Source organism: Anguilla anguilla, chromosome 10 (genome assembly GCF_013347855.1).
Source record: "Anguilla anguilla isolate fAngAng1 chromosome 10, fAngAng1.pri, whole genome shotgun sequence".
NCBI classification, from domain to species: domain Eukaryota; kingdom Metazoa; phylum Chordata; class Actinopteri; order Anguilliformes; family Anguillidae; genus Anguilla; species Anguilla anguilla.
In genome coordinates, this window is record NC_049210.1 from 41,368,546 (window position 1) to 41,392,209 (window position 23,664).

Sequence of the window (23,664 nt, forward strand, 5' to 3'; positions counted from 1 at the left end):
GCGCACACACACACACATACACTTAAACACCCGTGCACACACAGACACACACGCTCACACACTTGAACACACACACACACACACACAGGCTCACCTCTTCCCCAGTCTGAGTGAAAGAGCGAGCAGACTACATCACAGGAAGTTTCATTAGCTTGTGTCAGTCCCCCTCCGAGAGAGCAGTCAGCTGACTGTGACCTTAGATGGGCCTGTTGCTTCAGGTGTGAGGTGTGAGGACCGTGGATCAATGCTCCATAGATGGGCGGGGGAGGGGGGCGGGTGGGGGCGGGTGAGGGGGCACAAAGGCTGCGCTTGTGTGGGAAATATTTTAAAAATGAAAAAGAAACAGCCTGAACAAAGAGAGGGATCAGGAAAGGGGCGGTGGCATTTTAACAACGGGAGACGCCTCTGTTCTGACAAACTGTCCGCCCCCCCCCCATCGCCCCCCCCCACCTCGGTATGACCGACCTGCTCCAGTCTTTAACCTCGCCGTCAGTTACAGCTGCTCCCTCCCGCGAGTCACTGCCACCTTAGAATAGCATAGCAGGAAACCCGCTGCGCTAGCGAGCTAAAGTCCGGTACCTTCCTGTTAGCCGCGCGACGGGGCTGCCGTATTCCTCAGTCGTCTGAATAAATGGACAGAAACTAATAGTTCAGCTTCAGGCAAGACAAATTTTCGGGTGCGCTGTTGACTGTGGGTATAAGTCGTGTGTGTGTGTGTGTGGAAATTCCCAACAAGCCTGCCTCATCCTATCATCATTATTAACTGGCTTTAAACTCTGCTCCCTACCTGCTAACCTCTCTCCCCCCGCAAACACACACACACGCACACACAGGTAACGGATCCCATTTTCTGAATGGCTGACATGTTGCATTGATTAGCTGTGCTAGTCCTCCCTCAGCCACACAAGCAGCAGGCCTGTGAGGGCCACATTCCAGCCTGTGACCGAGCAGGTGGGCCCGTCAGAGGAGCTCCTGCCCCCGGAGTCACCCTGAACAAAGACAAAGGCATTCCAATAAAACCGGAGCTCAACACGGCACTGCTCCTACAGAAAAACAGAGCTTAACGCCACCAGCTCAACACAGCTCCGCTCCTTCAGAAAACCAGAGCTCAACACCACCAGCTCAACACAGTACCGCTCCTTCAGAAAAGGCTTTTTTGTTTCTCTGCGTGTATCGTGAGACCAAACTGCGCAGTTCCAAAATAAGTGTACCGCCTCTCCTCGCACCCCCCCCCCCCAACACACACACACACACACACACGCGCACACACACACACGACTCAGACATGCAATATGAGTCAGACTGCCATAAATAAGTAAAAATGGAGCGCCGTGACCTCAGCCAGTCACATCTGTGACCTCCACCCTGGCTACTCTATAAAAGGAAGCCCGGAGTAGGAAGTGCTAGCAGATGCTACTGAGGCTAACCCCGCGCTCTCTATCGCATTCAGTCACACAAGCGCACCATGTAAGGAAGTCATTATCGGCTAACTTTATCCACCATTCCGCCCCCACCTAGTTTTTTTTTTCCCTTTGTGCGATATGACAAAGCTGCAGTGAGGACTAGACCAAGGTTCGAGGAGCTGGACTCCCTTCAGGAAGGTCACGGGTTCAAATCCTCGTTGGAGACATTGCCGATTTAACCTGGGGCGATGTATTTAATCTGCTATGTGGACCTTTCTAAAACTCGTTAAAATGCTTTACTGTGCTACACAATATCAGTAATGATAATACTGATAGACAAAAATTAAATAAATATCAAATAGCCAAAACATGAATGTGAGGACAATCATTAATGATCTTTCTAAATTTCTCTCAGGTGGAAAAGTCACTGGCTGCAACTCAAATTACAGAATACATTCACATCCCAGAGAGGGAGATGAGCCAATCGGGCAGACCGGGCCAGATCCTCATCGGCCAATCACGTTCCAAGAACAACACCAGCGGTCCGTGAAGCGGGGCAAATTAAGGAAGGTGATTTGATGAGCAGCCTGGGAGTACAAAAGGACACGGGAGAGGCCGTAAACGATACTGAGAGCGGGATTAATTCAGCCATGACATCATTTCCTTTTCACAGGGCGAGAGAGAACGAGGAGGGCATAAATCACCCCTAATCACGTCACGGTGCTAACTAAGGAAGAAAATCTGAAAGAATCTACGACTGACTTTTAATGCCCCTAAAATGCATTCTGGGACTGTCCGCTCCACAAACTCGGCGCATATCTGCCTCTTTACAGACACAAGTGCGTGAGCCAGACTGCTTTGTGAGAAGAGCCATTATCAACACAGTCTGCAGCCTTGCTCTAATTGCTTATTTAACCGACACCTGTCTCCACGGCGACTGGCATCACGTGACCTGTTTGCGCGTAGACATCCGAGCAGTAAGTGGTGACAGTTGAGCTTCGTCGAACGCCACGCACAGATAAAATCATAAAATAAAGCAAATGAAGATAAAATAAGTATGAAGCTGTGCAACAGAATCAGATTACCGTGATCACAAACAATTAAAGATGCTAACTGCCCGACCCCATTTGCTGGGACAGGCAGATTGCTTGTTTCTTTTGGCTCGAGAAGGGATGTGTGATTTTTTTCCGGGTTGAGCAGGAAATGCTGATTTTCAGTCCCTAACAGTCTCAGCCTGGCGCTGAGGGAGTTGGGCGTGTCACACACACAGGCACACGCATCAAGCGCTTCTGCTCTCTCTGAGAGCTGATCACAGGAAAGAATGTTCTGCATTAAAGCCAAACTCCAGTGGCCCTCCAGAGACATTTCGTGTCTGAAAATAAGTATTTTCAGGAGTGAAAGTCGCGCGCATCGCTGGGTAATGGGTCTGTGGAAGTCAGGTACTTATTTGTGATATTTAAAAGAATAAAAAAAACAAGACCAGGTCAAAACCTAGTATATGGCTGGACTGGCCGACTAATGGTGTGACTTCATAACTCGGCCGACCAATGGTGTAACTTCATCACTCAGTGACTCAGTCACAGACATTCGCATGCAGACTAAGACAAACACAGCCTCACATGCACAAACAAGAGAAAAGCAGACACCTCTGTGACCGCCGACCTTGCGTTTTCACCCTGACGCACCGAAAGGCTGCAGGTTCAAGTCTCCCCGTGGGACAAAGCGCTCAGAGACGCAGCAGGACTCTGGTCGAGATTCTGCGATGTACCGGCATGTGTTTGAGCCAGAAAAAAGTCGGTCTCTCACTTTCTGTCTGTCTCTCTCCCACTCTCTTTTCCTCTCCCTCCCTCACACTCTTCCTGTCACACACTCACCCTCTTTTTCCCCTCTCTACCTCCCTCCCCCCTCTTTCTTGCAGCAAGCTGCTTGGGTAATCCTCCAGCTGCTGGAGGGATCTGGAGCTGAAGCACAGCTGGGAGACAGAGAGAGAGAGGGAGAGACAGAGAGAGGGAGACAGAGAGAGAGAGAGGGAGACAGAGAGAGACAGAAACAGAGAGGGAGAGAGAGAGAGAGAGAGAGAGAGGGAGACAGAGAGAGACAGAAACAGAGAGGGAGAGACAGAGAGAGCACTTTGTACATCCAGACCTGCAGCACACCTGGAACCCATCACCAGAGCGGGGTCCCGAGTGGGGGCAAAAACAGGCAGGTTTGGGGGGGCGGCAGGGAGGGGGGGCGGGGTAGACTCCCTCTCTCCACAGACCTCACCCCTGCCTCTGGTCTTGGCCATGCACACTTGGCCTTGGCTTTAAAATATATCCCCTGACAAACGGCCATGTGTACGCCGCCCCTTAAAAAAAAAAAAAACTCTTTAGAATTACAGTAACCGTGGAGATCATGCTTGCTTTATATCATGATGCAACATGTCGCAACTGCTGCACTACTGCCTCCCAGTCATGCAGCTTTTAGAATGCGTCAATAAGACAGAACTGCTCTCGGGCGAGAGCGCTAGCAAACGTGCCGTAGTTTACAATTTTACTGTGTCTACCGCTCTCAGTTTACACAGACCTTTATAGGAACATGCATAGGTGCAGCAACATCCTTCTCTTAACCTAGAGAGTTAGCCGGGCAATAAAAAGACAGGCAGGCCTACGCAGAGGAACTGCTATAATCAGTTTGAAGTGGGAGTGTGGCCAGCCTCTCCAGATACAAACAAATGTGATTAACAGGGGGCGCCAATACCCTGCTCTCCCCCCGCTAACCAGCTCTGCACCCGCTAACCAGCTCTCCTCCTGCTAACCAGCTCTGCACCCGCTAACCAGCTCTCCTCCCGCTAACCAGCTCTGCACCCGCTAACCAGCTCTCCTCCCGCTAACCTGCTCTGCACCCGCTAACCAGCTCTCCTCCTGCTAACCTGCTCTCCTCCCGCTAACCTGCTCTCCACCCGCTAACCAGCTCTCCACCCGCTAACCTGCTCTCCACCTGTTAACCAGCTCTTCTCCTGCTAACCTGCTCTTCTCCCGCTGAGCAGCTCTCCACCCACTAACCTCTCTCCACACGCTAACCTGCTCTCCAAACGCTAACCTGCTCTCCAAACGCTAACCTCTCTCCACACACTAACCTGCTCTCCAAATGCTAACCTCTCTCCACACGCTAACCTGCTCTCTTCCCACTAACCTGCTCTCCAAATGCTAACCTGCTCTCTTCCCGCTGACCAGCTGTCCCAGGACTAACCTGCTTCCCCCTGCCCCGCCCCGCCGGCCGCTCTCTCTCTCTCTCTCTCTCTCTCTCCCTGACTGCCGGACTGTGATATATGTCCTCCAGGGGCCCCCGGGAGGAAGTGCATGTTTTCTTATTCTGGGATTCCAGTCCCCAAACACACCCTCTCAGAGAGGGGCACAGAGGGGCTCCTAGCAAACAAACCCCCCACCCCCACTCCTCCGCCCCTCTCCTGCTCCGCCTCCACCCCTTCCCCCACCCCCCACCCCCCAAACCCAGCTGGCGCATGGCGATAACCTCCTGACCAATCAGGATGTCCTGTGGAAGCTCATCAGGGGGAATGAGACAAGAGCAGCTACTCCAGCTCAATATGCACACACACACACACACACACATGCACACATACACAACCACACACACACACGTATACACACACACACAGAATGAGACAAGAGCAGCTTCTCCAGCTCAACACACACAAACTCAAACACACACACACATTCAAACTTACACACAAACTCACACAGACATACTTGCATACACTCATATAAGTTCACACAACATCTAATACAAAAATCATGCACATATACATTCATATTCACCCACGTTGACATAGTTTGATGAGGCCCTGTGTGGTTCTACACAGTTCTGTAAGGCCTTATGTGGTTCTGTATGGTTCTGTCAGGCCCTGTGTGGCTCTGTATGGTTCTGTGAGTCCCTATGTGGTTCTATATGATTCTGTGTGGCCCTGTGTGGTTCTATATGGTTCTGTGAGGCCCTGTGTGGTTCTGTATGGTTCTGTGAGGCCCTATTTGGTTCTAACGTGGCCTGTATGATCCCACAGAAGCTTCAGACCCAAGCTGGAAAATCATGCTCCCATTAAGGGTCGAAGTTCATCCTGGAAGATCCACACCCAGCTGGAGCAAAGTCTCCAAGGTATTGATCCAAGCTGACACATTTCTCTTTTTTTCTTTCTTTCTTTTTTTTTAACTTGAATGTGGAGCCTGACCTTGAAGCCGTGTGAAGGGCTGGTGAACGGAACATTTGGCACCCGCTGGAAACGCCAAATGACATCACGAAAAAACATCACGACTCATCTGCTCTTCCCTTCCTAAACACTCCTCTGCAGTACAGCAGGGATCGCAAAGCTACTTGGTGGTGTTTGATGTTTGATAAGATATGCACCTGTAAAAACACCTCACAACAGTGCACACGGCTCCCTCATTCATCAAAGCCCATTAGCTGCAAACCACACCGTTATTTTGTTCTATATAACCAAGCTATTTCTTTTTCAGACCACTGGATCGGCCACCGTCCAGACTGTAGGCTGCCTCATCTAGGCCACACCCACTAGGACAACTGGCAAGCTGAGGCCACACCCACTCGGGCAATGGGACAACTGAGGCCACACCCACTGAGAGAACTGGTAAACTTTCTTCATTCTCTATTCGAACTAGTAAACAAACTAGTACCACGTTTAAAATTCATGAGCTGTGCAAGTCGCTTCTGGAGAAGTGTGTCTGCTAAATGCCCATAATGTACTGAATCCCCGGACGCCATTTTGTACCAGAAAGCCAGCGAGGGGGGGGGGGTTAGGGGGCAGGGAAGACCCAGGCCTGGCTGCCCGTCAGGGACCACACGTCTCAGCAGTACTTCGCAGAGGGAAGGGGGTGGGTGGGGGGGGGGGGCTGAGTGGACCCAGCTGCAGTTCCCATAATCCTCAGCGTAATCCCCCCCCCCCACTCCCATCACAGCGCGTTCGGTGGCGGTAATGCGGCCCCAGAGCGCGTTAAAGAGGCGAAGCTCCGAGCGCGGGCTTTACGAGGCCCGGTCGTTACGCCGCGAGACTCCGGAGGCCCGTAATTGGCCGCTCCGCCGGTCATTACCGGAATGGAAGTCCGCCGCCCGTGCGTCATTACTCTGTGTGATTCAACAGCGACGCCCCCCCCTCACCCCCCCACCCCCCCGCGTGCCACCTCCCTCAGACTCAAAGGGACCTCATTGCTGAAAGTGCTGTTTCCAGCTTCCCACAGAGGCGTAAAAGGGACTTAAAATAACACCCCCCCCTCCCCCCTCCCGCCTCCACGCCCTTGGCCGCGGGCGGCGGTTTGGGAAGACGTATTTTAAACAAGGCGAAGCTCATTCACGTGTCAGGCGACATGACGCGATGTAGCTGATATATAACATGTCGATCACTTCTACAAACAGACTGAGAGTGCCTGTCTGTATGAGCTGGGGAAACAAAAATAAACTACTACTGCTGTTTCTACTACTGCTGCTGCTACTACTGCTGCTACAACTGTTACTATACTAGTGCTGCTACTATTACGGCTATTTCTATTACTGCTGCTGCTACAACTACTACTACTACTGTTGCTACTACTACTGCTATTTCTATTATTACTGCTACACAGCAGACTGTGCAGTCTATAAAAGAAAGTGAATTTATAATAATAGTAAAACAAAGACGAGAAAGTGGAGGACGTGTCTGAGCTGAGAGTTTTAGGTGGAGTTTCATGTCTCTACCTGCAAATCAATATTTCATCTTCAATTCTTCTATCTATGTATGACAAAAACAATCACTAGAAACAATTTTAAGGAAGCCAAGCTCTCATTCTGTGAATTCAGTTTTTCATGTTTTTTGATAAATTGCATCATTATAATATGGCTGCATATAAAAAATTTAATGGGGGCACAATTCCCTTTCAGTGTTGCTGTTGGGGGTGGGAGGGCCAAAATTAACAAAAAATATGAGGCACCCACCAGGACATGAAGCATTGCCAAACCTGAAAACAGACCCTCCATCACATGACCAATCTGACCAATGAGAAGCAGACAGGTGCTGAGCTCTGTGTACAGAGGACTTTAGATGCAGCCAGACAGACCGACGGCTGTCTGACAGACAGACAGACAAGTGGACAGACAGGGTAGGATTTGCAGAGCTATTTTATCGTGCTTTCTGAATCAGGCACAAATCAGTGCTTGATCTATGGCCTCTACAGTCTACCTTCGGAGAAATACGAGTCGACCACACAACCACAATGATGTCATCTCTCCCAACCCCCCACTCAGTGGAAGCTAGACATCATTCATCAATCCCAGAGCTGACACCCCCCACCTTCCCCATTGACTACAGCCAGGCATCATTAATCACACCAAGAGCTGACAAGCCGTGCGTTATCAATAGCCACCATTTCTCACGAGTGTTTACACCATGACGCCGTCGCCACAGCGGAAAATGGGCCCAGCTTTTCGGAGACATAAATAAATATCTCGTGGGGAACCTCACAGGACACGCACACGCCCTCCGTTTCACCACTGCTTCCCGTGTCCAATTTCGGGGTACGGTAAAAGGAGGCGACTTGTGAGGGGCGCACTGGCCCCTGTGGGGGTGGAGCCTGTGGTTTGTCGGTGCGGGAGGGGGGCGGGGGCAGGCAGTCTGTAATTTCCAGTCTCTCTGGAGAGAGATTGCCTTTGGAGGGGCCATGTTGATACATCCACCCCCCCAGTAAATCCATTACAGCCCTAGCAACTCTGAGGGAGTTTACCATATGCGTTAAGCCTTTATAAACCACTATTACACATCTATTATACATCTATTACATGTTTAAACTTTTACAGCATTCACTTGAGTACCAATAACTTCCATCAATAGTAAATATTTATAGAAATGTAAACACGCACATATGTATGTGTGTGTGCGTGTGTGAGTGTGTGTGTGCGTGTGTGTGTGTGTGTGTGAGTGTGTGAGTGTGTGTGTGCGTGTGTGAGTGTGTGTGTGTGTGTGTGCACGAGCGCGTGTGCACTTGATAGATGAAGCACTCTGAGTGTTTTCAGCGATACGCGAAACACTAAATCAGTGCTGCGGATGTTTAACAGCCCAACAGTGAGACGAGAAGCTCGGGGGGGGGGGGGGGCTCCCTTCCAAAAAAACAGACTGGGAACACCCCCTCATTTCCCTCCGCCCCCCCCCAACCCCCAACCCCCCTGCCCGACACACCCACCCCAGCCCCGGCTCCCCGCCCCCACCCCACTGTTGTAAAAATCTGGTGGAACAGCCCGTTCTCTGGGAGCGGTGAGAACAGGGAGGGTGGGGTTTTTTTTTTTTAACGGCCCTTTCCCCGAAGTTCACGGCTGTGGCGAGGCCAAGGGGCGTCTGACACGCAGGTGTGACACGTCGGCCTGCAAAGGGGGGGGGGGGGGTTGGCGGAGGATTAAACTTGGCCCCCAGCCCGTCACAAGGCCCCGGTACCCTGCAGATGAGTTGCAAAAAAAGCTGCCGTCCCATTGGTCAATGGAGATGGTGGAAAACAACGCTAGGACTGTGGAGCAGATCTCACTTCTGATTGGACCATGGCTCAAAGGTCAAGTTCTGCCTCCTTCCAACAATTCCACAGGCTTTAGCGACTTGATTTGCAGTCAGCCAACTGGTGTACTACTTAGATGCTTGCTTGCTAATTTGTTTTGTTAAGAGAGCTACATTGTGTGCCAGCAGTCATGACTTCTGTGCACTTCTTTCAATGCAATGCTGATAATTAGCTACCTTTCTCTACAGCAAGCTACGTAGTTTGTTGTCAAGCTCTCTAATGAGGACTGGCACATTATTTTTCTAAAGAATAGCCAACCCATGCAAATTGACTCATTCAGTTTGCAGAACAGCCGTACAGTTACGGCCAGGTGCTCCTTGGAAAAATAATTCTGGATACGGTTTTGGCCGTCCACAGACCTGGAAGCCCATTTACTCAGTGTTATGGAAGGTCTGACTGACAGTCAGAAATTGTAGACCAACAAGTTTACCTCAGAAACACCGGCCAAGCCAGCCCACAGCACGGGGGTCAAAGGTCATCGTTAGAGAGGGTGGGAACCTGCCGAGGGCCCGGCGGCTGACAGGTGAGGGTGGGGGGGGGGGCTCTGGAGCCACAGCGGGACGCCGGGGCGGGCCTCCCTCCGCGTGACGCGAGCGTTGGGAACGCCAGCGCCCTTCCCGCGGCGCGCATAATGGGAAACACATGACCCCCCCCCCCGCCGAAACGCGAGCGGCGTTCCGCTCTCCGCTCGGGGGGAGAGCTCCCCTTCCCATCAGGCACGGCCGTCCCATTATCCACGCGGATTCGCCGGCGTGTGTCACGTGACCCGCCGAGCCCGGGCCGCGCGTTCAGACGCTCGCCAGAGAGCGCCGCACTCGCGTCACGTGACCGGAGAAGCGCCGCGCGCGCATTCACACGTCTGTCAGGTGACCAGGGAGTGTGGAGCACGCGCTCCGACGTGTCATGTGACCACGAAGCCTAAAACATGCGCGCTAAAGTTCCTCATGTGACCGCACGAGCTTTTACACACACACATTCAGACACGAGTAATGAGTAGAGAGAGCCTCCACACACACACACACACACACACACACACGGGCATTCTGACGCGTGTCACGCGGGGGCACTTGTGTGTCCTGCCAGCTGCGCGCTAGTTTTTTTCTACTTTCCTATCGGGGGGTTCAAACGCAAGGTCGTAAAAGAACGTTTGAGTAATGTTCCCGCAACGTCGGCGCGACGCTCCAGGCCAGGAGTTAATGACTACAAATGAGCTGGGAAGAGGGAGGGACCCCCGCTGGCTGACCTGGGGAAGTGATCAGAGAGATTACGATAATAACACCGTGTCCGCCGTCGCCCCTGACAACCGCAGATCATGTGAAACGGCTTTGGTAAACACAGCCGTTTTTTTTTTTAGTTTTCCGCATGGTTTTGGGTGTTTTTTTTTTTCTTTCTTCTTTTTATGCATCCAGACTGCTGCTGTCTTGTTTAATAAGAGCTGAATTCAGATTTAAAATCTGTCTCCTTCCTGCAAACCGCACATTTCTGAGTCTTTCTCCGCACAGACGGCCCTGCCAAAATCAAGAACAGGCCACCTTTTTTCTCACGGAACTCAGGGAGAACGTCTCTCTCTCTCTCTCTCTCTCTCAATCCTTCTCTCTCTCTCACTCACCCTCACTCTCTCTCTCTCTCTCTCTCTCAATCCTTCTCTCTCTCTCACTCACCCTCACTCTCTCTCTCTCTCAATCCTTCTCTCTCTCTCTCACTCACCCTCACTCTCTCTCTCTCTCTCTCTCTCAATCCTTCTCTCTCAAATTCAAATTAAACTTTGTGGTACGGGGAACTGCTCTGCCAAAACATAGTAAGGAAGTTCACAAACACAAAACATTACAGTGGTGTGAACAATGAAATTATTACATACATACAGTACTTATATCCCCACACACACACGCATACGCACACGCACAAGTACATATATAAAGTTTATGTATGTATATATATTATTAGCCATGGCTAAATCTGGCACGATATGTGAAATTCTGATATTTATGTTAAACACTGTGCACTGTATACACAAAAAACCGAAAGGCACCAGAAGTGATATCATCGCATGTTTTTGGGAAGATTCCGGAACCTTCTCATCCTTCCACCAAATGGAAGTTCAGGCAGCAGTTCTCAAAGCGAAGGCGTTCGGCAAATTAACGGATTAAAAAAAAAAAAACAACACTCCTTTTCTACCCCGTTGAACAGAACCGAAAAATAGAAACTCAGCGGAGGACGGGTCTAATGATGCATACAGGTCACAGCACACGCGGCCAATCGCATTCCTAGAATGATGAAAGCGGTCTGCTTGTACGACCGCGCACTGTCTCACCCGTGCGCACACTCCCGAAGCCAGCGAACGTCGGTCCCATGAGCGGACACTCCTCACCCCGCTGTCTGCGCACCGTACCCTCCTTCCAAACATACGCAAAATAGAAAGTCAACAAAAATCTATTTTCTAGCCTGTGAATCAGAATATATTTGAAAATGTGAGTCTGTCAGCAAAAAATAAAATGACCAGTGATAATAACTGTAGTGAAGCTGGCAGTGTGTGTGTGTGATGCTACTAATTTATTTTGAGTAAAATTCTCATTTAAGTTCTACTCAATACTTTGTAGGACTGGTATTAAATCTGTGCGCTACACTCCGTATGAAGTTCGTCCATCTGTCTTAGCGTCTTCCAAGTTGTACTTAATTTACAGTCTCTCAGAGCGTGCAAGTGTGTGTGTGTGCCCATGCGTTGGAGGGTGTGTGTGTGTGCGTGCGTGTGTGTGTGTGTGTGTTTGTGTGCACGCATTTGTGTGCGTGTCTGTGTGTGTGTGCATGCGTCCAGACCCCTGACACTGTGTGGAAAACCCATGCGCTCAGCCAGCTACCCCACCCACCCACACACACACACACACCCACACACACACACGCACACACACACCAGTTTTATTTTCCATATAAAGCGTTTTGAAACTCTAAATAAAGACTGACTTGGCTTTTCACTCCGCCAGTGAAAGCTCTGGTGTTTTGTCGGGGCGGTGGAGGAGGGCATTATGGGACGGTATTTTGGAGGACGGCGGAGGGGTTTGGGGTGTACCCCCCGCATTCGCCCCTCTGCATGCGCTGCCTCAGCCTCTCATTAGAGGGGCTTTGGACTGAAATGAGACAGAAATGAGGCTCATTACCACCAGAGCGTTACTAATACCCCCCTTCTCTCTATGACCTCCCCCCCCCCAACTATACCCCCACACCTCAAAATTCCAGTGCCCCCCCCCCCCTCGTCCCCCCCATCCCCAGAAAAACAAGGTATAACCCGCCTCCACCCCTGGCATTTTATATTAAAGTGACCTTGGTATCAGTGTAGTGTTAGTGTGTCTGTCTTTCTGTGTCTGTTTGTCTATATGTACATGTCTCTTTGTATGTGTGTGTGTGTGTCTATGTCTGTGTCTATGTCTGCGTCTGTGTCTATGTCTGCGTCTGTGTGTGTGTGTGTGTGTTTGAGTGTGTGTGTGTGTTTGCTGGATGGGTTAGCATTGGCCCACTACGGCTGCAATTATCTGTGATGTAATTAACTTTGAACTTCAGACTACCCGCTAACCTGTAGTCTTGTTTATGTGTGTGTATGCATCTGTGTGTGTGTGTGTGTGTGTGTGTGTGTAAGGGTACTGATTTATGAGCAGGTTTGATTGAGGGGGGTGGGTGCAGGGAGAGGATGTGTGTGTGTGTGTGTGCGTGTGTGTGTGTGTGTGTGCGCATGTGTTTGAAGTTCAGGGAGAGGCAATATAAAATCCACCTGGAACGCCAAGGGGCTCCCACAGCTCACCACGGCAACCGGGGGGGGGGGGGGGGGGGGGGGGGTCACCTCGTGTTTCCTTTCAGGATTGCTTTTATAGCGCACTTCAAACAATCTCCCTCTCCACCCTCTCTTTCTCCCCTCTCTCCTCTCTCTTTCTCTTCCTCTCCCTCTCCCTCTTTCTCCCCTCTCTCCTCTCTCTCTCTCCCTCTCTCTTTCCCTCTTTCTGAAGCCCCTCCTGGCGCACTGCTCATTCTTCCTCAGGTCTCTCCCTTGTATCGTTTTATTTCTTTCTCCTGCACCCCGAGAGCAGAGTCGCTCGCTTCGTTTTGCGTTTCGTTGGCGTGAGCCGGCAGACGGCGTGGCTGTTTCTTCTTGAAGACGTGGAGAAAAACGGCCTGTTGCCATGCCAAACAACATCATTGACGTTCGCGCAACAGCTACGTGGACTGATGTATCTGGCCGAGAACGATGCATCTCCGTGAAACTCCGCCAAGTGAAACAGACTTCAGTGGTTTAACACGTATGAACATCAACTGCCCTACTGACCAAAGCCAAACACTCATAAACACTGACCAAACTACTGACCGGATATACTCACTTCGTACACAAAGCAAACACACATAAACACTGACCAAACTACTGACCGGATATACTCACTTCTTACACAAAGCAAACACACATAAACATTGACCAAACTACTGACCGGATATACTCACTTCTTACACAAAGCAAACAAACATGAACATTGACCAAACTACTGATCGGATATACTCACTTCTTACACAAAGCAAACACACATAAACACTGACCAAACTACTGACCGGATATACTCACTTCTTACACAAAGCAAAAACACATAAACATTGACCAAACTACTGACCGGATATACTCACTTCTTACACAAAGCAAAAACACATAAACATTGACCAAACTACTGACCGGATATACTCACTTCTTACACAAAGCAAACAAACATAAACATTGACCAAACTACTGACCGGATATACTCACTTCTTACACAAAGCAAACACACATAAACATTGACCAAAGTACTGACCGGATATACTCACTTCTTACACAAAGCAAACACACATAAACATTGACCAATCTACTGACCGGATATACTCACTTCTTACACAAAGCAAACACACATGAACATTGACCAAACTACTGACCGGATATACTCACTTCTTACACAAAGCAAACACACATAAACATTGACCAAAGTACTGACCGGATATACTCACTTCTTACACAAAGCAAACACACGTAAACACTGATCATACTACTGACCGGATATACTCACTTCTTACACAAAGCAAACACACATAAACATTGACCAAACTACTGACCGGATATACTCACTTCTTACACAAAGCAAACACACGTAAACACTGACCATACTACTGACCGGATATACTCACTTCTTACACAAAGCAAACAAACATAAACTTCTTCTGACCAGATATGCAGACTGTTCGACTCACCAGATATACAGACCATTCTACCGACGAATTACTCTTAGCAAACACGCATAAATATTGACTGCTCTACTGACAAGATATAAACCGACTCATCTACTGACCAAATATAACAACACTGATAACTTTACTGACTGTTTTAGACACACCCACTGACCACTCTCTTTCTGAGTGAAGGTCCTCCAGACCACATACTGCACACTGGAGACACAGACCATCACTGACCCCCGGTACAGACACAAGCTAGCACTGACCCTTCTGCTTCTGACTGACATACGTGTGCACTCACCCCTCTCCATACACAAACATATACACGCAAACACACACATACACATGAACACACATATACACACACGCACACATGTACATGCACACATATGCACACATACACACACACATATACACACATAAACAAACACATACACCTCAAAACAAACACAGATACGCACATACACAAACACACAGAAACACAGACACAAACACACACACACAGGACTCAGTTATCTCCAGTTATTCGTTTTTTACGCTGCTGTTCTGTAGTGTCAGGCAGAGTCACATATCTCCAGCGTTTAACTGCCGGGCTCCATGACATAATCAGAGGAGAGGCTTCACGTGTAACGTCCCCACAACGTTCCCACAACCTCCCCACAACATCCCCACAATGTTCCCACAGCGTTCCCACAACCTCCCCACAACATCCCCACAATGTTCCCACAGCGTTCCCACAACCTCCCCACAACGTCCCCACAGCGTTCCCACAACGTTCCCACAGCGTTCCCACAGCACTGCAGAAACCTTCGCCCCAGCTTCAGCCTGGGATAATTCCGGGCTCAAACTCCAGATTAGTCTCCGACGGCGACAGAGCCAAAGTAACAGCTGGAAAGAGGAGCTTACTGTCCTCCTGCCCCCCCCCCCCCCCAACCCAACCCTACTAACCCAACCCCACCGCACCCCCAGACAAAGGACAAAAGCCCCACGAACGACTCTGTAGGAAACCCAACAAGCTCACTGTTCACCCGCACGGCAAAGAGGAGGACAACAACTACGAGAAGAAAACAAGCAGACAGAGAGAGAGAGAGAGAGAGACAGAGGGAAAGAGAGAGAGAGGGGAGGGGAGGGGAGGAGGAGAGAAGTAGAACAGACTAGAGCGAAGGAAAGGGAGGGGAAAAGGGGAGAGGAAAGGGAGTGGGGATGGAAGGAGGAACAGCGGAGGAGAGGACGGCGCTGTGGTTTGGAGTCTATTTTAAGCTCACACAGGGGGCACCCACCTCTCTGGAGTTCACCTTGGAGCCCCCCCTCCTGCGCTTAGCACCCCTTCCGCCAGAACCCCCAAAATCAATCCACTTCGCCACCTGAGACAGAGAGAGAGGGATGACGGAGGAGAGGAGCGGGGGGCAAAGGGGAGGGAGGAAGAGAGAGAAAGAGAGAGAGAGAATGCCGATGACAGTGAGTGACTGAACAGAAGAGAGCACGCTATACAATATAAGTGACTATAAACAGACTTTAGACACACTTTCCATTACTTTAGTGGAAAGGCACACACACACAAACACACACACACAAACGCACGCACGCACGCGCACACACACACACACCAAACATGTGGTTGCCTAGGGAGAACACTCCCGCCTCTTAGGTAACTCAATTAGCCCCTTCTGAGAGTGGTGGGGTCATATTTTTTTCTTCTCAGTAACAGTGAAAGGGAAAAGGGAAAGGATAAAGGGATAAAACCTCTCTCTCTCTCTCTCTCTCTCCCCACACACGCGGAGCGGTGGCGGTAAAGGGGACCGCGGGATTCCGCGCACGCTGCTCCAGGTGCCCGACGCACTCCGCGCAGGGCACGGTCAAATAAGGAGCGCGTCTGTGCTCCCGGAGCGCAGACGGGCGCGGACCGCTAACGCGCAGCTAGCGCCTCCGGACCGCTAACAGGCTCCGCTAACAGAGCTGAAAACTGCACCCGGCTCACTCCAGCCCTCTGAAGCCGTTACACAACTCACTCACTGCGAGATACAGGGGGACTGCTACACAGTACACAGCACTTTCACATGACTCACATAGAGTACAATACACACACACACACACACACAAACACATGCACACACAAACACATATATGTAGTTATATAGAGAGAGAGAGAAACAGAGAGGGAGGGAAATCCTCGAAGGACGGCGAGAACTTGTGAGAAACGGGAGGATTTTTAAAGGGAAGAAGCAGCCTCCTTACCTCCTCTTTAACTTCTTCTGCCAGCGAGCACCGGAACCATCCCTCGCTCACTCCCAGAAGCGTCTGAACAAGAGAAAGAACAGAGCGGAGAGATGAGCAGTGAGAAAGAGAGGGAGGGGAAGAGGGGGGAGAGAGGGAGAGAGAGAGAGAGAGAGAAACAGGGATCACTTGTTTCCCTCGGACTGAAACTTGCCTTTTGACTCCAGAGGTTGAATCATAAGAAGAAGAGGAATTAAAAAGAGGGGGGAAAAAATGGGAGCTGGTTAATTTGACGAGGCGTCCGTCCGTCTGTCCGTCAGAGCCCGTCGCTCCCAGGTCCCCGTGGGGCTTCTGCGTGCACTTAACCTTAATAGAGCACTCTCAACACCGACGTCTAACTGGCCAGAGCTACAACTCCCGCTCTCATGAGCAGGGAGGGAGGGAGCGAGAGAGGGAGGGAGACAAAGAGAGGGAGAGAGAGAGAGAGAGAGGGCTAGAATGTGGAAAGGGGGTGTGAGATGGCGGGAGGGAGGGAGGGAGGAAGAGAGAGAGAGAAAAAGAGAGAGAGAGAGCAGTCGGTAGCACCAGCGTTGGGATCCTTCAGAAGTGTGAGAGCAGCAGTGGCTGTAATCAAACTGCTACCTCCCACAGCAGGGAAGGGAGGAGCTACTACTACTACTACACACACACACTATATACACACAATATACACACACTATAAACACATTATATACACACACACTATACACACACTGTGTACACACACACTATACACATACTCTCACACACACACACACACACTATACACACACTGTGTACACACACACTATACACAGTATAAACACATTATATACACACATACACACACACTGTATATACACACACTATACACACAAAAACACATTATATACACACACACACTGTATATACACACACTGTAAACACATTATATACACACACACACACACACACTGTATACACACACACACACTATACACACATAATAAACACATTATATACCCACACTATGCACACCAAATATACACACACGATATACACATAAACTAGACACTTACACTATACACGTATACGCACTATAGATGCACACACTTTACACATTATATATACACTAGAGACCCATACATGCACACATATACACACTTTACAAACACAAAACAAACACATTATACACAGTCTATACACTCTATATGGTATTCTTGGTATTGTATAGTACCTTGTATATGGTGGTAGAAAGCCTCCACAACGTGTGGTATATGTATGGCAGATTTGATATGATACAGTGTGATACAGTATATGTATGGTAGATTTGGTATAATATGTGGTATGTGTATGGTATATTTGGTATAATACAGTGTTCAGTATATGTGTGGTATTTTTGTTATAGTACAGTATGTGGTATATGTATGGTAGATTTGCTATAATATAATATGTGGTGTATGTATGGTATATTTGGTATAATGCAGTGTTTGGGATATGTATGGCATTTTTGGTATAATATAAAATGTGGTCTATGTACGGTATATTTTCTGTAATGCAGTGTTCGGGATATGTATGGTATATTTGGTATAATACCGTGTGTGGTATATGTATGGTAGATTTGGTATAATACAGTGTGTGGTATATGGCATATTGGGAGCAGTAGGAGTAATAATGAGAGACAGTGTCGTGACAGTGGCACATCCACATTTCAGTACAGAAGAAGAACAGAAAGATCCCAGCATCACAGCTGACAGGAAACACATGACACACACACACACACGCACACATGAACACACACACGCACATGCATTCACATGCTCACGCTGGCACGAACATACACGCACGCACGCATACACAGGCACGCACACATGCACAAACACACGCACATGCATTCACATGCTCATGCAGGCGCACGCATGCACGCACACACTCATACACACACACACACACACAACACACACACGCACACGCACACACACAGATACACACGCACACACACACGCGCACATATGCACACACACACACACTGACACACACGCACACACACACACACACACAACACACACACGCACACAAAGATTCCCCCAGTTTGAGGTTTTGCAGCAACTGGAGCTGACGACATGCCCTTTGCACTGGGCATGACAGAAAGCTCTGTCCCCCGTGTGCATGTGTGTGCGTGTGCACACGCGTGTACATGTAAATGAGTGTGTGTGTGTGTGTGTGTGTGTGTGTGTGGACGAGAGTGTGTGTGCACAGGGCATATGTGTGTAGGGTGTGTGCGTGTGAGAGAGAGTGTGTGTGTGCATATGTGAGTGTGTGTGTGTGTGCGTGATCGTGTGATTGTGTGTGTGTGAGAGAGAGTGTGTGCGTGTGTGTGCATATGTGAATGTGTGTGTGTGCATATGTGTGTGCGTGCGTGTGTGTGTGCCTGTTTGTGCATATGTGTGTGTGTGTGCATATGTGAGTGTGTGCGTGTGTGTGTCAGTGTGTGCGTGTGTGTGCGTGTGAGCATACGAGTGTGTGTGCGCGTGTGTGTGTGCACATGTGAGTGCGTGTGTGTGCGTGTGTGTGTCAGTGTGTGTGTGCGTGTGAGCATATGAGTGTGTGAGGGGGAGAGAGTGGGATGTACAGAATGTGAACCTTATGCAGGGCAGAGAGCGGCAGTAAAGCACTATTGTTTGTGGGGATGCCACACATAGCTGTTTTATGGCTGAGACGAGTCTCCCCTCTCTGCATAGCCACGCTTTTGTTCCTCGCTCTCGCACAGCCTGAAGAAACTGCATTTATCCTGCAATCTTCCTGTGGCTCGCTCGTAAACGGCCTAATCACTCACACACACACACAGACACACATACACACACAGACACACTCACACACACAAATATATACGCACATTCACACACACTCACACAGACACACTCTCACACACAAACATGTACACACACACTCACACAGACAAACTCATACACAGATTCACACAGATACACACAGACACACATGCACATACACACAAACTCACACATACATTCACACAAACACGCACACATACACACGCAAACTCACACACACATGCACACACACTCTCACTGACACACGCACACTCATAGTCACACACAGACAAGCACACACACACACAGTCACACACCTTATACGCATTAGACATGTTCCCCCATGAAAGGGTTCCCTATCCTGGCAGTAGATGAATGATCATGTGGCAAAAGCACTGGCCAAGACAGGGTTGTCCCCGCATCCTCACACAACAGCGCCGCCTCTGGTCAGTCAGTGTCTGTGACCCAGTTGTTCTCCCAGAACAGCAGCTGTGTGGCTCACAGAAATGCATATTTCGCTTCCCGAGGCAAAGCAACTGGCAGGAGTTTATCACGTACGGGTAATCTGGACGACGTGTATCTATGTGAGTCAAACTCATTCAGAAGAAAAAGCGATGGCCATATTTATCCCCCCTCGTGACAAGTTTATGTCCCGTGACAGACATGGCCAACAGCTCTGCCGTTCCCATGGCAGCGTGTCAGCTCCTCCCCCTCAGGGACGCGCGGCGTAGCGCATTCTGATTGGATACGGCCCACCGAGTGCGTGCGTGAGCCTCCTTCCTTGTCACTCCTCCTCAAACAACTGCACTGCACACACTCCTACTCTAAATAAACAGAATGCAAACTCTAAAACAAATAAAACAACTGCACCGCAGAAACATCTGTAGCTAATCCCACCGCCCTTTTTTTTTTTGTACAGTATGTAGAAAATTACATGTTTTTAAAAAAGAAACGCGACTTACCTCCGGAATTCCCGGTCTATCAAGCCAGTCTGAGTAAACAGCTTCAAGGGTAAGGCCTTGACTGAAACACAATAGCACAATATAATTATTATTGTTCCCGTCGTGGCCGTTATTACAAGAGAGACAATAAAAAAAAATATTAATAATCACATGCATTTAGATATTTTTGGGCCACACACAGAGAGAAAAAAACAATAATAAAATACAAAGAATCCCCGCTAAGAGTTACTTTAGTTTTTTTTTTGTTAACGTACAGCCAGATTCATGAACGTTTCACAGTGACTACAATTCCCAGAAGAACAGCAGTTATGTGCTGTGTGTTTATATTACAGTATCAAATTTACTCAGGAACAACAAGGTGGTACATAAGTTTCAGTATTCCAAATGCGACCAGATCGTTTGAAGTGCTTCACCGCATTTGGACTTCTAAGTAAAATGAGCAGTAAGATCCCCTAATTAAAGTCATTAAAGTTTTCCAGTAATTAAAACAAGACCGAATGGTTTGTCATTTTGATCACACACACACACGCGCGCGCGCGCAAAAAAAACAGCCTCGTTTATACGAATCTATAATTAGACGGCTGTACACAAAGCCCTGAGACATATCGCTGATTTGTTAATTAATTTGCGAAGCGAGGGTCGCGGTTTTGTGTGTGCGCGGCCATCCTTTCAAGTGTGTGGTAAATTAGCACAATTACATCCAGTAAATTACCGCTAATTGAAATGTACTCCTAATACGAAACAGGTGCACGTTGCCAAAAACATTGCCATTACTCTCTAATTAATCAGGGTTCAGACTGAAGGCAGGACATGTATGACTCATCCTCCCGAGAATCTTCCTCTCAGGACAATCAGTTTCATGTGTGCTTACCTTCCTTTCCCCCAATAATTATTCAGATTTTCAGAAATATTCCTTTATTTATATTCCTAGTGTGTGCGTGTGTGCGTGTGTGTCTGTTTGTGTGCGTGTGTGTGTGTCTGTGCGTGTGTATGTGCATGCGTGTATGCGTATATGTGTGTGTGTGTATGTGTGGAACAAAGACGTCACAAAATTGAACAAAATGACTATCTGGGCAACACAGTTCAACAGGTGAGGAACTGCTCCCCCCCCCCCCCGTGCCCCCCGTCAGTCGGTGAATTCCTCTCCACCGCCCATGTTTACAAACGGCGACAACAGACGCAAATATTGACGGTCCAAAAAGAAAAAAATCTTTAATTTAATCAAACAAGTCGGTGCCAGCCTGATAAATCTTCCCCCTGTTTGACCTTATCTTACTGCTACAGGAGGAAAAAGAGAGGGAAGAAACAAGAGAGAGAGAGAGAGAGAGAGAGAGAGAGAGCTAGAAACTGAGAGACAAAGGAGAGATGGAGGGGAAAGAAGAAAGAGATGGTGAGGGAGAAGTACACAGAGTGAAGGATAAAGGCAATGAGGAAGACAGGGTGGGAGGGAGAGAGAGAAGAGGAAGCAGAGAGAGGGGGCAACAGGAAGAGGCTGAAATGAGAATATGAGGGGAGTAGAAGAGGGAAAGGACAGAGTAGAGGAGTAAAAATGGCCCCTTATCTGGACCTCTGCATCTAGTATCCCTGGTGGACGAGGAGGAGGAGGGAGAAAGAGAGATTATCCTTTAAACGCTTAATTAAAGTAAGTAAGGGGGCCTGGTGGAGGTTTGCAGGCAGCAAGTCATCGCCTCATTAACTTTGTTTTGAATGAATTTATTCCGAGAAAACAAAATACAGTGACCCCCTCCCCCCCCCTTCACTACCGACACTACAAGGCTTTGGTTTGCACTAAATGACCAAGCTAAAAATAAAGCACATGAATAAACTAGCCCTGGCGTAGGGCTGAGAAGTGAGCGCCACAGGAGGAGCTAATCCCTCAGAAAAATCAGTGATGAAATAATAATAGTAGTAATAATAATAATAATATAGGGTAAATAGACGTTCTCCCAGCGGCTACAGCTGGTATTTCTCCTATATCTGGTGAGTTATTGGAACAGCTGTGGTAGAAAGCCTCCACAGACAGATAATTAGCCTAGTGATCCTGTCCAAATGTTTGCGTGGAGCTAGGTGTCGTTTGGGTCAGAGGTCAAGGGTTCGAGCACACAGCTGAATTTGAGACACTGACAGGCAAAAAAAACCACGCCCACCCAAGTCCCTCGCCCACCATGTCCCTTGGGACAATGCCAGCCAGTGAAGTAGTGTGCAGCTCAGATAACAGCTGGAACCCTCAAGTAAAGCTCCAGTGTTTCCATCACTGCCAGTATTACTGTGACACAAGAGAGTGGATGGCTTCAAGTTTAAATCCCTATGATTTTAAAAACTTTTTTTGCATTCAAAAGACTATTTATACATTCAGATTGTGTCTACATACCTCTGTACGTGTGGAAATGTTTCAAAAAGCATCCGCAGGAAATCCTACAAACAAACAACAGACAATTTTGCACATCTGTACTTTTACGCATACTGTAGCAGATTTATATTTGCCTGTGAATACGCAACAGAATGCACAGACAGAAGACTTGAAATACAGGAAAAAGTCAACATTAACCTGACATGTCCACATTCATTAAACTACTGCTACTGAGGGAATGATCCAATCAAACTACAAAGAGGTTTAGCCTTTACCTTCAAAATTACCCTTATGTAAAAAGCAGATTTAAGGCCACAGTGACATTGGGGAAATGGCCTCCTATCTCAAACTCCAGTCCTGGAGGCTCACATTGTCTGCAGGCTTTTGTGGTTCCCTTTTAAAGAGCTCCTAGTTTAGACCTTGGAAACAAGGTGTGTGACTCTGTAGCCAATCTGAGACTTAAACGAACCACTTCACTCCTCCAACGCACCAAAAAACCCTCTGTGATTTTTAAATCCCTGCTCTTAACAAAACTATTTTAAGAAAATCTGAAGAAGTTTGGCATCCGTGCCAATGTCAAAAAGAACGGGTCACCTACCTGAGATAGAATAAGCTGTCCATGGCATTTATTCACAAAGAGGCGGATGAATCTGAGAAACTCCTCTTCTCCGATTTTACTGGCCAGAAACTTGAGTAGAAAATAGCCCTTAAAGAGGAAGACGCATTTACTTCATCAAAACCAAGGCTTCTAAAATGGGAAGAGAAATGTTTTTTTTTTTTCTTTCTTGCCCACTGCAATTCCCCACGTGTAGAAGAAAAGTTCAGTTTCCCAAAAGACATCTGCAAGTTCTTAAAATATACTTTATATAAAAGGCCAGACCCAAGCCATTTCTGAGTGACTTTAATTCTGAATTTTCTGTGCTCTAGAAGAGTGTGTGTCATGCTTGTTTGCACTGTCCTGAAGCTAAATCCATATATATTGGGTGCCAGGATGCACAGACACAAACAGAATCCCCAAAATAAATTAAAGTGAGAGGACACTTATCAATCACATTTGGATAAGTTTGGAGTCAGAGGTGCCTGTTGGTAGCA

At 48.4% G+C, this 23,664-nt stretch overlaps 1 protein-coding gene across 1 annotated transcript in view; it reads right to left on the bottom strand.

Moving 5' to 3' along the window:
* aopep (aminopeptidase O (putative)) overlaps positions 1-23,664 on the bottom strand; it is a 72,411-nt gene that overhangs the window by 23,393 nt on the left and 25,354 nt on the right. Inside the window, 5 exon segments of the mRNA XM_035435494.1 lie at positions 15,499-15,582; positions 16,454-16,516; positions 20,223-20,283; positions 22,594-22,637; positions 23,171-23,278. Coding sequence (XP_035291385.1) covers positions 15,499-15,582; positions 16,454-16,516; positions 20,223-20,283; positions 22,594-22,637; positions 23,171-23,278 — 360 coding nt within the window.